The sequence below is a fragment of the Pavona decussata genome, unplaced genomic scaffold (genome assembly GCF_977016875.1).
Source record: "Pavona decussata unplaced genomic scaffold, jaPavDecu1.1 SCAFFOLD_9, whole genome shotgun sequence".
Taxonomy (NCBI): domain Eukaryota; kingdom Metazoa; phylum Cnidaria; class Anthozoa; order Scleractinia; family Agariciidae; genus Pavona; species Pavona decussata.
The window spans coordinates 3,189,537-3,207,681 of NW_028145432.1; the positions used below are offsets into that span (position 1 = coordinate 3,189,537).

At 39.8% G+C, this 18,145-nt stretch overlaps 1 protein-coding gene across 9 annotated transcripts; it reads right to left on the reverse strand.

Moving 5' to 3' along the window:
* Positions 1-2,993: 2,993 nt before the first annotated feature.
* LOC146488579 (uncharacterized) lies at positions 2,994-16,304 on the reverse strand. 9 transcript variants are annotated; one of them, XM_085118570.1, is made up of 13 exons: positions 16,119-16,304; positions 15,688-15,788; positions 14,031-14,078; positions 13,731-13,772; positions 13,199-13,387; positions 12,570-12,871; positions 11,523-11,672; positions 11,021-11,141; positions 10,295-10,354; positions 8,823-9,445; positions 8,192-8,221; positions 5,996-6,130; positions 2,994-3,406 (listed from the first exon to the last, which is right to left on the reverse strand). In XM_085118570.1, exons 2-13 carry the CDS (start codon positions 15,737-15,739, stop codon positions 3,359-3,361), a joined length of 1,800 nt encoding a protein of 599 aa, XP_084974696.1. In that variant the 5' UTR covers positions 15,740-15,788; positions 16,119-16,304; the 3' UTR covers positions 2,994-3,358. The 9 variants fall into 9 exon arrangements, with proteins under 9 accessions (XP_084974696.1, XP_084974688.1, XP_084974726.1 ...); XM_085118562.1 differs by having other exon boundaries at positions 11,517-11,672; positions 16,119-16,298; XM_085118600.1 differs by lacking the exon at positions 10,295-10,354 and having other exon boundaries at positions 16,119-16,301.
* Between the last annotated feature and the right edge of the window lie 1,841 nt (positions 16,305-18,145).

Below are 18,145 nucleotides of genomic sequence, written 5' to 3' on the forward strand. Positions count from 1 at the left end.
CTCAAAGGAGGGAGATGTCATGAGAGACTAGTTTTTGATGATGTTTGTTTATTCATGTATTGCGCATGTGCGTGAGTAGTTTCCCGGACCTCGTGGTGAGTTCAACCAAAAGTCGGAATGAAACGCGAAGATTGATGTACACTTAGGACCGGTCTAATTAAATAATATTGTTCCTGTTTAAATGAGTGTTCACGTGTAGCATCAACTTGACAAGTGGTATGCACGTTGTGTATCCAGGATCAGTTGTTTGATAGAAGACGTAATCCATGGTTTGTCTGTGTGGTGAATTCTCACGGACTTGGTCGGGAAGAACATGTTAATGACTGTCGTGAGGTCTGTTGTGAACGATTCAGCCATTGTATTCACTGTCTCTATGTCTTGAGCGTAGTCAAACCATTGGTGCTAGAACACCAAAAACGGTGCAGACAATATGCGAGCGACTGAGGCAGCACTATTTGGGTCTTGAGCAACTGCAAGCGGGTTTTATCCAAAAGACCCTAAAGGAGCATTGGATACCGGACTACAATATAGATGACTAAGATTAGTTTCTATCCGAGTGAGTCAAGTATGGAGCGCTTCCTAGTAGTAACGTGAGTGACTTTCTTAAGAACTTGATGCGAGATAAGGTCGGCTTTACCGAGATTGTTAAAGTCACCTAAGATAACTAAGGCAAAGCAACGAAAGGAAGTGCGAACTGAGCCAATAGCGTCCAGTAAGGTCTTTCTGTTCTTGAGCAGATTTGCCTGGAGGATTGTAAACAATACAAACCGCAATACCCGACAGTGGGCGGGTAAACGATAGGGTCGAAGCCAGAGCCACGTACATTCATGGTGAGGGCTCTCCAAGTCAGATCTGCGTTTGCAGCCTCCACGGCTGTGTGATCTGTCTCTCCGATGTACCCGTTATGTTCAGTGAGTTATTATCGTGTCCATCATGCAGCCACATTGTAGGTCTCAGTTGTTGTTGAAACGTCAGTGGACATGACATGCATAGTAGCTGTCAATTCATCTATTTTGGATGGAAGGGAGCCAACATTAGATAATAGATAGCAAGGTGAGCCAGTATTTCTCCTGGTTAAGGGGGAGGGTCTCCGGGGATAAATGGATGTTTGTGAGTTTGAAAGATCGAAGTCTAGCAAAAAGATTATGACCACCACCTTTGTACTGATGAGACGACGATTTAAGGCACAAAGCTTTTCTCACAGAGATGCTCTGGATAAATCTATACGTTTTAAGCCCAGTTGGATTGTTGTCGGTTCCCTGGTATCCCTGATTAGCATAATCATCAATAAATTTATGAATCCGTACACAGTTCGATAAATTCGATCCAGGGGTAAAACAATCCTCATTGCGGATAGCTAAGTAGGAGGTCTGTTGGCAAATGTCGCACGAACAGCAATTAGGTGACGTTTGTTGTTGATCAACGGTCGACCGACCTTAGCGTTATTTTTAAGAACAATATTAGTGATATATTAAATTTCAACGATGTAGGAAGTCTGCACCAATTGTACTTTTAAATTTGAATTAGCCTCAATTTTTAAGTGCAATCCAATTATGACTTTCTTAACTTGAGAACTAAATTGCAAAGTTTGCTACTTCTTTTATTTATTAATAAAACGGGAGTGCTAAATTGAATATTACCAAAATTTACTGAGGAAATAGGATTTTGCTTCACGCCTTGCAGTAAAGACGAGGATTGTTTCTCTTAAAAAACCGTACAGTCCTACATTATGTTGCCCTCTTCCACTGAAGTAATGATACAATTTAATGGCCGTTAAACTAAACAGCGAGACAATGAAAATTGTGCGTGGTTTCCACATCCGAAATTTGAAAAATACAAAGTAAGATCAGAATTTCCTTTGTGCAAATCCGTACAAAAAAAGTAAATTCGTTTACCTGCATGATAGGCCTGGTTCACATTAGAAACAGAAGCGGCGGAATCGGAATCGGAATCGGAATCGGGGTCGGAATCGCAAGATATTCTGACCAAGTGTGAATCAATACTAGGGAAGCAGAAACGGAAGCATCACTTTGGTTCAAAATGGCGGAAGGCCGCCATGTTTTCTGTTCTAAATCTCACGTAAAGGGATTAGGAATGAGCTATTTGATTAGTTAATTCTTAATTCTGCTTGCGATTCCGATGAACCAGTTCACACTTGATCGAAAGCGACGGAATCAGGGGTGAAATAAGAAAAAAGGAAAAGTTCTGATCCTTGCTTTTCCGATTCCTTGGAGCTCACGATTCCGTCTCCGTTTTTTATTCATACTGGAAAGACAGGTTTCTAACGCTTAAAAGCAGACAACGGTCTAAGCGGAGTTCGTAGAATCAGAAGGTTTCCATTTTGTTATGATCGCGCTTTGGATTCTATTACTTACGATCTATTGAAATAAACATTTTGTCGGAGTCGCAAGTGGAAGCGGAACAATAAACCAATCACAATAATCCTGCTCAGCCCTCTCAATACTGGTTCGGACAGCGAAAAGCATGGCGCGCCTGAGAACGAGCATTGTCATCGGTTCATCCTTGTGCTTCTGCTTGCGTGTCTGCTGTTTGATTTTGATACTTCTGATTACGACTCTCACTCCGAATCCGGTCGGTCAGTATGACTTGGGATAAAGCTGGGTTTTGCTACGGAGCTGTTTTTAATAGAAACCGTCAGGGCAACCTCCCCTCAGTTGTGTCTTCGGCTTCGCTATGGGGTCCAGTCCACCTGTGTTCAACCCTTTGGACTCTGCTGAAACTCTCCTCGTACGCAGCGCAACAAAACATTCAGATTGGTTTAGCATTGATAAGTTATAATAAAGCAAAAATATTCTTATTATTATGGCTGACGGTTCATTAGTTTCACACCTAACTTTTTCCGTTGGCACAACATAAACATTGCAGGGATAATTTGAATGCTTGCGCCGTCCTTATTGGCGCTGTAAAGGATCCGTTCACCTAAGAAACAACTCAGATAAGGCCATGTGTGCTACAAACCATCACAGACCAGATTTACTTTTTTTTAGATTTTATTTAAATACTTAAGTTCAAACTCATGGTTTCAAATAAAAAAGTCACATTTTCAAGCATTTGGAACGATTCATATGGCTTGTCGTTGATGATTAAGCGTACGTTTGCTTAATCAGTGATTTATGAATTGGATTAAGTCTGATCATGCGTTAAACAGAGAGCTTTGTTTTCGCTTTAAAGACTATAATTTGCCAGTCTTTCTGTTGAGCTATGTCAAAATAATGGCTTCATCCGTTAAAAAACTGTATCTTGATGTATTTAAGGTTCCATATAAGTTTGATCGGCCTGTTTTTCTTTAACATTTGAAAAATGGAGAACAGTATTTGAGTTTAGTCAATGCTCAGCTCTAAATCGTCTTCGTGTGTTTGGAATGATGCTTCTTGACCAGCTTACCCTGAAGACAAGCAAACAAGATTTAAATTAGACAAATTATTAAATTATGACGTCTTTCGGCATCACTAAAAAGTTATCAATAATATTATAAGGTATTTGGGTTCATGTTCGCTGTTATTCAAGAAATGTTTGTCATGTACAGGTGACATTAAAATGACGAGCACATGGTTTACCTTGTTCTATGCTTTGTGACCGTCCGAATATTACAATTTCTGGTGGCTAGGATGGCTTTTGTAATTTGTTGGTCAAATGGGGCATAATGTGAATGGTAAAGTAGGTATTGCAGTAACATGAAGCGAGTGTTCCGGCGTTCCGGCTTTGATCAGGGTTGACGCTTACGGAGATCTTCGCAGTACGGCTGGCTTCTCGATGACCGAAATAAAACTTTTTCGATGAGTCAGAGAGACACAGTTCTCCCACATAGCATAACCTCTAAAATCAAATTGAGGGCAAATCAATTGCTCAGCTGTTACTGAAGGGATTGTAAATCAACATGGAAGTTCACACGTTCGTGTCCACTGTTTCTGAAACGGAGTGCAACAACTTATGCGTGGTTCAATTCTACCTGTTACCATCCCCTCCGGGCACAACCCTGGGAAAACCCGGCCCGTCTGGCCCGAGGGTCGGGAATTTCCTCAAGTGGTCTTGCCCAGGGGTAGGGGGGCGGGGCAAATCGAAATAACTACTCGCGCAAGGACTTATGGGGTGACACAATGGGGGCTAACCACGCGAAAAAGGCCACGTTTTTCGCTGGTAAGTCCATTGAGTACGTTAGCGAATGGCTGGACCAGAATAATCTGTCGAAGCTGAAAGCTGTGTTTGAAGTTAAGTGTTATTGGTAATTTGTTGCTGTTTTATAAAATGAAAATACATTTTATTTTATCGATCTGATGGAGGCGATGTGATTTATATTTTCATTCATAGCTTTAAAAGCATCTCCCAGAACTTGCTTTGACGTAAGTCTCCGAATTTTAGTAGCTTTATTTCGTATATTCAAGGCTGTTTCATTTTTATACTTTTATCTTAAAGGTATAGGCTTTGGGTAAATGTTTCGGTTCCCAGATTTGTTCTCAAATTTTACAGTTGGATTTCTGCATGCAATGCGTACGCGTCGCTTCGAATTCAACTCGAATCTGCGGCAATCAAGTAATTAAGTTCAAAACATAAAAGAGGAAAGGATTTCCTCCAGAAGAAAAATTAATAATGGTTTTCTTTCGCTTCAGCTTGTTTCAGGCGCAGTTTTAATGTTGTAAATATGCTGAGTTAAACATTTTGACCTTCTTGTAGAAAAGCAATTTATTTGTACTGAAAATACAAAAGACGTTGTTCCACATCGTTTTCTAGCTAGGAATTTAAGAGTTGTTTTGTAGAGATACATTTCAATTTTCGAGGCAGTTTGGTTGAAACGCCCTCCTGGTGTATAAGTGTGTCTGTCGAGTTTTATAATATTCGCTTTTATACTTCGGAAAGGAGTTAATTGTTCTAAAAGTTTAGGATTTTTCAGGTTCCTGGTTTTGTTTGAATAAAGAAATAAATCATCAAAACGAAGCTGTATATTTTTAGTCCATGTCATGAGTCCCGGGGATGAAGAATTGTCTCTTTTCTGTGTGCCCGGGGAGGGGAATAGGACGTCAAGTACAAGATGCCCGGGGGTGTGCCCGGGGGGGAGGTTGGAAACAGGTAGAATTTAGAACCACGCATTATAATTCGAACATCTTCAGTTGAAACCAAGCATCTACTCTGGTAACAGTTACCATGATTGGCCTGTCCCAGTGTTGTTCTAGAAGAAAGACGTTTCCTTACAAGTTTGTGGCGACTACAATCCTACAGCAAACAATAAGCCAGTGTTCAGATGTTGATCAGTATCCAAGATTTGTTTGCAAAATAGTCGCGGGAGCGTGCAGAGCGACATGCTGGCGAAGTCTCCAGATGTTTGAACACTTGGAAACGGACAGGGCCTCACACATCTTCAAACATCTGGAGACTTCGCCAGCATGTCGCTCTGCATGCTCCCGCGACAATTTTGCCATTATCGATCAGGCATCCACGCGGTTTGCCCTTAAAATCAAAGAGGCGTTGCACATAGTTTGGGAAAAACCTACTCTCAACGCACAAGTCAAACACGTTAATTTAAAACTTTCTGTCTAATTTTGTATTACTATTGTTATGGTCTTAATTATTCTATTGTTATTGTAATTTTTTTAGCATTTATATTTCACTGTAATTTGTTACAAGTTCATTTTCACACTGAAGCTGTGGCAGAGGCAACTGCCTAAACATGTCTGTTATAAAACTCAGAAGTGTCGTGTTTTTCATAAAATTAATTTATTCATTACACATTGCCTCACATGACCCATCTCAATTGTTGGATAGGAATATATATATGGGTCCAGGAACCATTGTATTTTGGGGTTGGACTTTAAATTGGTGAAAAAATAATTGGCCCTGTTCAGGGTTTTAAAAGCCTTCACCGGGCATATCCTGTTTCCTTCACACGTGGTATGAAGAAGACACGAGATAACTACGCATAGGTTTATTTTTCTCTAAAGATGTAACGTGTAAATTTAAAAATACTTAAGATTATACTAGCCTTTTTATCTGATGCCTTTTTTTCTTCTGGCGGATGCTTATCAGGGAAAACACTCTTTCTGCTAGTAGATTTGTTGTCTTGTGTTGTTTTCTTATGCTTAACATTGGTTTCATCCTTCTGGTGCGTCTTGGAACGCTGAGAAATTCGTAAGGAATATAATGAATTGGTCAGTGCATATAAATAATACTACGGCTCGTAATACTTACTAACATAGTTGTTAAGAAGTACAAAAAGCCCAGGCAATGTGGAATTAAAAAACATTTTCTAACCATTGACGTTTTGGAGAATTATGTTAGTCATAATGAATGGGAGGTGATCTCGACAACTAGACTAGTTGTTGCGATATGGTAACGGATTCTACCAAATTTCATATATGAAGATGTAGATGCTAATGTGAAAGACGAGGACTATTTAACAATTATTCCGCGAGGGCGCGTTTGATATGAGATAATAGTGAAAGTGCAATAATTCTTTCACTAAAATCAAGCAAGAAATATTGCTGATTTTATTTATTTATTTATTTATTTATTTATTCACCACGACATACAAACATAGAAAGTTACAATGAATAATAGACTAGGATTACAAGTACAAAAGTTTAGAGTAAATAATAATAGTAAAAGAAGTAAGAAGTGGCGAGGAGACCTCAAGAAACCCCCGGGCTTATACTGAGAGGTCTCCTCGGAGATATGTTGGGACTTTAAGACCAGTAAAGACATTGTATTGAGATTTTTTAACATACGGTGGTGGTAAGACTATAAAGACATAACAGAGTCGGACGTTTCATGCAATTAACTGAGGAAATCAAGAAGCTTTCTTTTGAAGGTGGATAGACTAGGGGAAGACGTAATTGATAATGGCAAAGCATTCCATATTTTTGGCCCTCTATAGAGTATAGTAAATTGTTTGATATTAGTTCGGCAGGTGTGAGGTCGAAAATGAGCTGAGGTTCTAGTATCATAATTATGAATTTGACCACCAGTCGGAAATAAATTTAGAAAGGGCGAAGGCAGCAAACGTTGGTGATAGGAAAACATAAATTTTGCAATATAAAAGGAATTCACCTTAAAAATATCTAGGATATTCAATTGTGCAAATAAAGGTGCAGAAGGTGCAAGGTGATTATCTCGTAAGAAAGTCCAGAAAGAGATTTAATGACTGCCATTTCTCGGGCATGATACAATGGCTGATATCCCATGGTCGCTAAGCCTATTATTCAACTACCCAGTTTTTAATAATAAACGATATTACAGTGTTTAATTTGTTTACTGAGCCTGAACCTCTAAGAAAGAATTACATTATGGACTCGAGATTTTTATTGCGTGACAGTTAATGAGCCTGAAACGAGAATCAACTATCACGTATAGAAATCGAATAATTTAATTTCACTTCATTTCATGGTTTTTTTGAAAGGTTAAAAGTCGCAGAGCGTTCTCGCCCCTCGCTATCGCAGAAGAGGGAATACCGCATTTACTCGAATAAGCGCCGCCCTCGATTAAGCGCCGCACATGGAGCGGAATGGTTAATAGGCGCCACCCTCGAAAAAGCGCCGCAGCTCCGGTGCAGCGCTTATTTGAGTATTTCCATAAGATGATAAAAATACACTGTAATCGCTGCAATGCATCTCTAAGCTAGCAATGGGAATTTAATTTCATCAATACTGATGTTTTTCAGTTTGAAATGAGTATATCTTGATGCTCTTTCATTCAGTTCTCTCTTCAAAATGTTCGCGTTCTTCAGTTCTTGCGTGAAGGCTGTAAACTTCGCCGGTGCGACAAGCCCAACCTCCCTCTTTCTCTTCCCTGTAACTGTTGCAGTAAGGTGATTGTCAGTGTTTGCTTGTACAATCAAAATGTTTTGGCTTTGTGGTATGAGCATTTTAATAAGCGCCGCCCTCGAATAAGCGCCGCACAGGAGACACGAAAAATTAAATAAGCGCCGCGGTGCTTATTCGAGTAAACACGGTAAGTACCATTACCGAAACGATAAGGGCCTGATTCAGTGTTGGTAGATATACAAAGTAAAACGTGAGGCTTAAATAGGCCATTCACGGATGTAGACTGGGTACATGACAATGTCCGCACAGCAGAGGCTTAAACCAATATCTAAAGAAAAACTCTTTCAGTTAGTTGTGTTCGTCATTTTATCAGTAAGAAGTGTTAAGTTAAGGAGTTGTCAACAGGATAAAGTCATTACCTGACAGTCACTTGGTCTTGCTATTGTTGACTGTTTGAGGATAAAAGTAAGTCGCATGTCAGTCGGTACATGGTTTATTTTGTTTTTTGTAGGTTTTATGGTTTTATATTAGCAAGAAGCGTGTTGCGTTATATAAAGGATGAGTAGGTTAAATTATTTCAGTTTCAAGTGCCTGAGAAAAGACTGCTGGTGCAAATGTAAACAAATGGAATGCAACGCACTCTTATTTGTTAATACAAATGCAGCCATTGACTGAGTTTTTCTCATGCATCGGTGGTTCAAGTTTGTCAACGAACAGGTCTGATAGTATATACGACCGTCGTTTTAACCAGTAGAAACTTATAAGTAAATAATCATCTCTCTTGCTGTGCGGACACTGACCTATTACTGAACCTCCGAGCTAAATGTGTAATTTTAAAGCCAAGGTATAAACTGATTGTGTGCTTGGCCTGGAACACTATTATTGCACCTTTTTCCTCTTAGCAACGAACGCTATCAATTACAAAACCCTCTGGGTAAATAATTTGGCAAGAGTAGCAGTATTAAAAAGGCTTTTAATTATGAACATCTTGAAATTGAGAGCAGCAAAAGTGAGTTGCAATTTCAAAATGGAAACTTCAAAGCCGCTGACCTTTTTAAACGCCATTTGTTGCTGTCCAAGATCGCCTCCGCCACCCATGGCTTGGAGCCCCGTAAGTCCTCCACCTCCTCCTAGCATGCTTTGTAGGCCTCCTTGAAGACTTGCTCTCATTAAACCTTGCCCTTGCAGAGCGCTCATACCTCCACCATCGGAAAACATCCCAACTTGGCCTTGCCCTCCTGCTAGGGCTGATGGCATGCTTTGCATTCGTTGTATATCTTGGATACTTTGCATTCCTTGAATTCCTTGAATTCCTTGAAGAGATTCTTCAGCTCCACCTCCGAGTCCCTCAGTCATGCGGCTAACTGGAGATTGACTCACTCCAGCGTCACCGCCCAAACCTGCTTGTCCCAAGGCCTCCTGACCCACTGCTCCTGCCTCCAAGGCTCCAAATCTCTCTGATCCTCCCACGGGGGCCTGTTCCATGGATGCCCCTTGACTTTGTTCACTTAGCTGTTGTCCCCCTTCTAAACCCCCAAAGACTCCGGCACCGCCACTTAATCCTTGGGTTCCCCGTGCTCCAAGACTTCCTATGCCTATGTTGCTCTGTTGAGTGGCTCCCCTCATCTCGCCGGGCGATATTTTATCTGCTTGGTGTATGAGACTGGAGATCTCTGTAGGACAGTTTGGAAGGGAAAACATAGAAATGAGTTGCGATATTTTCACACACGTGGACTGCACAGATTCTCTTCGAAAACTAGGAGGCAGGATCCATAGGAGATCATATGAGACACTTCGGCTCTTGCTAGGTTTTACCTGTACATACCGCAGGCAAAATGACTGTGAGATCAGAACGTCGAGTAAAGAGGACTATTTAAATATCGTGGAAACCGCGTCAGGAGAACCGTACGATCGTCATAACCACGAAGGATATTGAAACAGAAAACAGTTAGGGATCATAAGGGACCATGAAAATTTTTATTGTACAAACCAAAATGATATGTAGTCGCCAACGAGAGGCAAACAAACATAACAGTCGATCTTATACACAATGCAATGGAACTCCTCTAGAACCTGTGGCTCCGCCATGTTTAAGGTACAGTCAGCAAACGGTAGCCACGGGCAAAATATCCGATTTACAGAGGGTGACGAATTTTCGAGGGACAAAGTGTTCTTTACTGCAAGACGATCTTCACAAACTTGCGAGTTCACAGCCATTTGGCCCGCGGTATGTAGAAGTGAAAACATCCAAGACAGCGGCCATGGCGGCGTTCAAAGGGCTTCGTGGTTACTGAAGATGAGGCATTTAAAGAGAACAGTTTCTCATAGGTCAAATAGAACTCCCCTGGACCCTGGGAGCCTTAAAAAACACTTTAAACAAAGCGATTAAAGCGGGTAAACTATAACTGAAAAAAGTCCTCAGTGAAATAATCTTCCTCACGTTTGTTATATAAATAGATTGACGCTGGGAAGCAGGAATAATAGTGAGAGTCAGAAGCAGAGTATTAGCGTGTGAAACCAACCTGCATGGTCAACAGATGATTGATCAGATAAGTAAGGTGATGTAACGTCTTGAAATTCTTCTGCGTGGCCGGGGATTCAACATGCAGCCATGCAAAGAGAGTTAGAAGTTAGTTGAACGCGGAGGTATTCCAATTCAACATTAACTGAAGGATGAAAGGAATTAGTTTTGAATTGCTTTAGCAAGACCTAAAAAATAACAGCGGAGCTGATTTTGTGTCATTTAGGTAAAACTAGCCCTCAATTGGCCTAATGGTATTTTATGAAACTGGCCCTTAATTGGCCTAATAGTATATAATGAAAAGTGCTTAAAAAACTAAAGCTGTTCATAAAAAGAAGTTTCAGTGATAACCCTTTGATCAAAGTTAAAATCAACAATTAGTCAACGGTGGTGAAAACCCTGAACATCTGCTTAGTAATGGCAAACTAATTTAATCCTCCGAAGCAGTCATCTAATATGATTTCCAGGCTTGAAATTGTTCTAGGCACCTTGCCTTTTCATTTTAATAGGCCTAGTAGTTGTTGGCTGTATATAATAGCTTACAAAGAAGAAATGTAGGGACACATTGGAAAGACGGCTCTCGATGCTTTGTCTTCTTGATTAATCTGATCAGCCTGAATATTCCTTTTCCTGAAGGATAGTTTGCCTTATATAAATGATGAGCAATTTGCTAATGAATTTTAAAATTTTGCTATGTAGCGATACTAATGACCATTTCTCCACAAACCTTGGTTCTCGGATGGACTGATGCTCTTCTGTTGTGCTCCAATGAATGCCATTGTTTGGCTCTCTCTCGCTCCTCCTTCAGGATTTGTGATTCTGGGTTGCATGGCCCCTTGCTCTTGAACCTATGCGTTATGGCAAGAAAGAAGTAGTCAAGTTAACATAATGAATAAACTCAAGTTGGAGTAGTGCCACGCAAAGGAAATCAAACCTTGCTTGCTTCGTTTCATAGCCGGACAACATCATTAGCTCTTAATTGCGGGTCGTCTTACAGTTTTTGTTCTCGATTGATTTTTCACTTAACACAAAACCACTGGAGATGCAGATATATACCTGTCCTCCATATGTTGGGCCAGTTGACTTTGTTTCTTTTTCAATTACAATTTGTTTTTGGAACAAAAGAGGTCACTCTTGCTTGCCGAGTAGACATAACAACACCTCTTAGTTACTATAACCAAATACCAAAGACAACGACAAAGTAACTAAACAAAAGTAATGACCTGTACCGGTGATGCGGCTCCACCGACCACAGAAGCGCCTCCATTGCCAATGGAAGCGGTGCCACGAGACGATTGGGATTCAGCCGCGATGGCACGCTGGATCTCATCCAATTCGTGAGCACTTTCAGAAGCAACCTGGGCCTGGATGCTCTGTTTCTGAAAATGACACAATATCAAAACACTCTCTGAAGTGTACATGTATACTTGAATAATTAATTTTGAAGCTGGAATTATTCATTTGCTTTGATTATAGGTCACGGTGACATCAGTTTCATGAGTTGAAATGGAATTTTTGCAATTATTCATAACTCATGAGATATTAAGCTAATTACTATATAGTAAAGGTTATAGCGTGATGACCTAAAATAGTTTCTTAACTTGAAAAGGTTTAAACTTGAATATCTTCCAATACCTTCGGATGAAAAGTAAATTTTCTTTTACGGTTTGAATACTTCCTTGTTAAAGCCTTCTCACGAAGCTTGTTTTTATTTTTCCTTCTAACAGTAAGTGAGGAAGCCTGACTTGTCATAAGCTTCGTGGTTTCTTTCAGGTTTTTTCGCCATTTATTTTCTTACATCAATTTTCTTTATTTTTTTCCATCTGTAAATGTTGTATATGGCAAAATAAATATTGTATTGTATTGTATTGTATAGTCACTAACTTTACTTTTGTAATGCTAGTAGTTCCTATCTAGCTGGATCCGTCATCCCCTTAGAAAGCTTATGATTCTGTTGAAAGCACGCAATCCAATTCAGACTTAATATAAACCAAATACATTCGTTGTCACCTTGACGCCCTGTCATCAGAAAAGAATAAGAAAGCCTGTAAGTGTATTTTCGTGTGATGTCTGACACCCACTGGCACAATATCTGGCTGGATGGCTAGCTGCTGTTGTAAGTCAACTTTCGTTCAATTTTTTTTGTGTGGTTGACGTCTTTGTTCCTTATTGGGTGACAACTATATGCAGCATCAATGCTGATGGATTAGATCAGATCTTAGTGGCACTCAGATAAGTATGTTCTCCGTTCCTATTTTTCAACCTATCATTGTTACCTCTGCAGCATCCTGCCTCTGTATGTTTGTGGCCCAGTTGACCCCCTTTACTCCATCATCCCACCCCGCTCCTCCTCCTCCTCCACCACCACCAGTGCCGTACCCCTCTCCTGTTTCGTATTTTTTCTCCTCCTCTGCCTGCAAGGCCAGGCGATCCTCTAATCTTGTGTCCTCCTTGTACTCATTGTTGCTTCCTCCGATATCACCCATTTCACCCAAGCTGAGCATCTTTCCACCAGGCTTTCGGTTCACTTTATGTTCCTTTACTCGCTTCATGTGACTCTCTTCGTCGTCATCATTAACTGAAAAAAAAAATTATAAAGAAAATAAATAAACAGTACCCCGTGTCAAAGTTACGATCGTGATCAATTTTACCATACTTTCATCCAAGCTCTTTAAGATACAAGAGACAATATAATGATTTTGCTAAGCAAAACGTAGCATGCCACGAAAAGCTAAGAGTTAAAAAGTTAAAAAGGAAAGAAAAAATGAAAGCTTAAGAGATTCAACGTTACTCTGGTTAAAAAAGGTTTTACATGGCAAGCGTTTTCAAGCGAAGTTCTATCTCAGACATATTAAACAGAACTTTGCTAGAATTTCAATAAGACAATTGAAACTATCAAGCGTGCCTAAAGGCGCATGCGTCCTGACGTGCAGGGTAAGCTTGTCATCCCCAGTCACGTGATCTGTGCTCCCTTCAGTGTGTTCAGATGACCCCTTGTTGCCCGTAACTCTTGCTTCAGCTTTATGTCCATGCCGCACTGCATCTTCAGCAGCAAGACTGGCGTCTAATTCAGCTCTTTGCACAGCTTCTTTTACTAAAAATACAAAAGCAAGCAGTCCTTTGGCATTTAGAATTGAGGGAACCATGCGATTGCGCTCTGAAGATTTTTTTCACTGTAATCTTTTGATCATCCGCCTGAGCATGACGTTAAATTTGGCCTATGCACTGAAAGGCTCCAGAGAAAACATGTTCGGGGCATAGAACAAAGAATATTCTCATGTTTTGTGAAATGGAAACGTTCTTTATTTTATCCATTATTTCTATGATGTTAAGAGTGAAACATGCAAGAATACCATTCAGATGAATCTATTTCTGACCTGTGTTTGTTTTCATAAAGCATGCAGATCTTACACAAAGCTGGACAAAATTAAACTTACCTTTATCTTCCAGATTTATTGACTTTGAATTCGCTCGGTACGCTATGAACAAATAAAGTGAAAATATTTTCACTTTGCTGGTATGTTTAAGAAAGATTGTACAGAGGGATTCTGTCGTTGTGGTTGTGTGAATAGAAATCAGTCCTTGTTAAAGCAACATATAAAGTCTTTTCATCGCATATTAATTTCCGTATGTTTATTGAGCAGAATTCAATAAATCTGGAAGTCCAACGTTATCTTTAAATCCCCTTCCCACCTTTCCCAAGCTCTAGCGGAATAATACCATTCTGAAGTACCCACCTTGTTCCTCTCCAGGCTTCTCAGACGAGTCAAGTGGAGCCGAGAACACTAAAGGGAACAAATATTAATGACAGTTTTAGGCTGTGTCCACACTATGCGGAATGGACTATTGTGCAGGCACAGAAATCTGTTTAGTGTATAAAAGAGTTCATACCATACCGGATTACCTTGGTACCACAGGAAATCCATGACGATTTGGTGTGGTCGGGCAGTCGGTTACTTGCTTACATTAAACAAAAACTTAGAAAAGCTAAGCCATACAAAATGTTTCACCTTCTAGGCCAAAGCGATACTGAGGTGCTTCGGCACAGATATCGTGCCAGGTAATCAGCGTCAGGCTATGTGTGGCCAAAAGGTCTATCCGTTTTAGTTTCCTTTCCAGAAAAGAGGTGTCTCGAGTATGTAGCCTTAGCAAGAACGTAACAGACTAATATAACACTTAACAAAAGGAGGCAGAGGAAAGAGACATGTCTCTGTATAAACACAGACCGCACAGACAGCAATATTGGATTTAATTGCTAACTTGTCGTTCCTTGTAGAGAACTATCAGTCTTAAAAATCAAATATCATTTCCAATGCTTTAACAAGAGACGAGATCCAGTCCAAAAAGGACCGTAATCCTGCCTTCGACCAATTTTCTCCAGTAAAATTTCTAATCTGATTAGGGAATCTGGAACAACGTTATTTTCCGATCTGATTCCCAAATCCCAGGCGAAGAATTGTATTTCAGCTTGAGAAGTTTTCAGCCAGAATCGTCACTGAGTCTGCATTCGAAAATCTGTACATTTCAATTATCAAGCTATCGGGTATCTCATTTTGAAGAATCTTAATGGATTTTGGTTATGGAAAGTGGGATGTCCGTCAATTTTCAAAGTGTATCCGTCCATCCTTGCTTCTTGTTCAAAACACAACGCTCAGTAAGTACTATAGCATACGAGATAGAGTAAATTAACGAACACATTTTGACATTTGTCCAGGATTTAGCATATTTTGTTTCTACTAGCTGCACATTAAACGAACATCCAATTGAATGCTATTGTTTCACTCATAGCATTTATTACTGAATCAGACATACACTGTATTGCTTCTACTCATTTGAATTTAATTTTATCTCAGATTTTACTGTATCCGTTCTTTCATTGCTTGTTGCTCAAAATACAACGCTCTGTAAGCTTTTCCGCATACGAGATAGAGTAAATTAACGAACACATTTTGACATTTGTCCAGTTTTATTTCTCCATGCAAAACGCACAATAAGGACAACGATTGAGTTTAATCATGTAAATTTATGACCTCACTGGAAATCAATCAAGACATTGCTACTAAAAACCCGGGAAAGATAATTCTTTTGTTAAACACCAACACCAACCTAATCCTTTTGGGAATCAAAAGTGCAACCAAAAACAAGGGATTTTAGGAATATGTTTTAAGTCAAGTTCGAGTTTATCATAAATCATCAGCAGTTATCATATGCTTTTTTCCAATAAACAGCCAAAACATTATACTAGACACCACCCGATCAAAATAGACAGCTGAATTTCATCTGTTGTGACCTTGCCTGAAGCACAGCATGGTCGTAAGATAAATATACCACGCTTTGGCCAGTAAGGCTTGTATCAGTCTTACTCTACAGCCATTTGTTGTATCCATATCTCACCTGGGTGCGACAAACATAATGCCAAGCACGTTAGAAGAAGTCTACTGTTCATCCCACGGCGTTTCCTTGTTCGCTATTGTTTATTTATCACGAATTTGTACCTGTTAAGAAAACGAGAGAAATTTACCACCAAGATTTATAGTTGTTTAGGAAAGCAACGGCTGTTTCTTTGCCAAAGATACACATAAATAACAAGAGATAGCTTCTAAGTTCAAGGCAACTTCTTGGTGACTGTTAAGGAAAGACGAATGGAAGAATGTTGCCGTCTTTATGAAGTCTTCCACACTAGGTAGATTAACAACGGCAGGTCTTTTTTTTACTTTGTTTGTAATAACGATCCATTGTTTATAAATTTAAGCTTGTTTTGCCCGACAAAACATTAATTTCGTCCACATAAATCTGTGAATGAAGAAAATTTCAAAAGGACTTACCGTTCAAAACATGAAAATTACGGATAGAGAGGACTCGGAAAACGTTTCCTACTTGGTCATTTCCAATGAATGACGTCATAAGGTTGAAGAAGTCTTTTAAACTAAGACAAGATTAAATATTTACCACTGCCTTCAAAGCCCATGGAGCCCAGAGATGATCAGTTCTGATTCACAACTGGAAAAGGGAGAAGGCCAAAAAAGATTGAGTTATTTTACCTAGCAAACTTAAAATGTTAATTGACGTAATTACTTTTATTGTGCCATATATTTCCCGTTTATATGCTTCAGGTACGTTTAACTCTGCTCAGTGTATCGTGGTTTCTCACCTGCTAACTTTAAAGACTTGACTATTCTTGTAGATAAACTTATGTACTGCTTTATCACGTTGGGACAAAGACTGCAGGAAAGTGAAGCGAGTGAGCGAGTGACCGGTTATGAATCATGTAATGCAAACTTTGTCATTTAGGGCGAACTTCTGTATTTTGTTTGTTTGTTTGTTCGTTCGTTCGTTTAGAGAAACTGGTTATAGAAAATTAGCGCTACTACTAAAGGTATCTAAAATTACCGTGAACTGTTGAAAACCTAGTTTGAAATAAAAACTACGACGTCATTCGCTTCGTTGTTTTGTTGTCCCATTACTGATCATGTGACGGTACTTTAGGGAGTAGTCCCTTTTAGAATTGGTCATATACAGGCTGGCATACATTCTTTACTTCCAAAAAGACAAAGGTTCAATTCTCCTGAGAATATCACATTGTTGTAATGGTCAATTAGCATATAGAGCGAATAAGGTCTAGTAAGTTGGATTTTTGAGTTTTTCTTTGATTTAATGGAGCGCTATCTTCCTATTTAAACTGAATAGAGTGAATCACAAGGCATATTTAAGAATTGGTTCATGCTAGCGTGCGTATATCGAGTTGTGGATGCACGCTAGAAGTCTGGAGAGCACGAGAGAAGCGTAAGAGTTGCTCAAGGCGTAGCCGAGAGCATCTCAAGCTTCTTGAGTGCTCTCCAAACTTCTCGCGTGCATCCATAACTCCATATATCACACTGCATATTAAAGAATTGGTTCATGCTTAGCGTGCGTATATCGAGTTGTGGATGCACGCTAGAAGTCTGGAGAGCACGAGAGAAGCGTAAGAGTTGCTCAAGGCGTAGCCGAGAGCATCTCAAGCTTCTTGAGTGCTCTCCAAACTTCTCGCGTGCATCCATAACTCCATATATCACACTGCATATTAAAGAATTGGTTCATGCTTAGCGTGCGTATATCGAGTTGTGGATGCACGCTAGAAGTCTGGAGAGCACGAGAGAAGCGTAAGAGTTGCTCAAGGCGTAGCCGATAGCATCTCAAGCTCCTTGAGTGTTCTCCAAACTTCTCGCGTGCATCCATAACTCCATATATCACACTGCATATTTAAGAATTGGTTCATGCTTAGCGTGCGTAGATCGAGTTGTGGATGCACGCTAGAAGTCTGGAGAGCACGAGAGAAGCGTAAGAGTTGCTCAAGGCGTAACTGAGAGCATCTCAAGCTTCTTGAGTGTTCTCCAAACTTCTCGCGTGCATCCATAACTCCATACACGCACAGCTAAAAGCATGAACCAATTCTTTTATAACATAGTGACAACAAATTAGAGCGCAGAAAACAGGTTTTATTTGTGATTGATTAAAAAATTCTCTCAAGGAGCTGTGCATATAAACAAAGGTTATTATTGGCTGGTTACAAACACGCCACAATGGTATGGTCTGAACGAGAATGTTTCATCTGAAATTGTAAATAAAAAGTCAATGAAAATGTAGACAAACGAGTTTCCAAGCCCACAGAATGTATTTAAAGTACTCATTTGCTCATTTGTTTAATCAAAGTTAAAGGCTTGAACTAGGCTTTCGAGTCATCACGGTGTTTACGTACAGTTGGAGAAGACTCAATTCCAAAAGAAAAGTCCGGTAGTTTTCCACTACTTTCGTTCATTTCTGGGGAAACTTTGTAAAAACTAAGCGACGGAAACCCAGGTTTGTCTGATTTGCA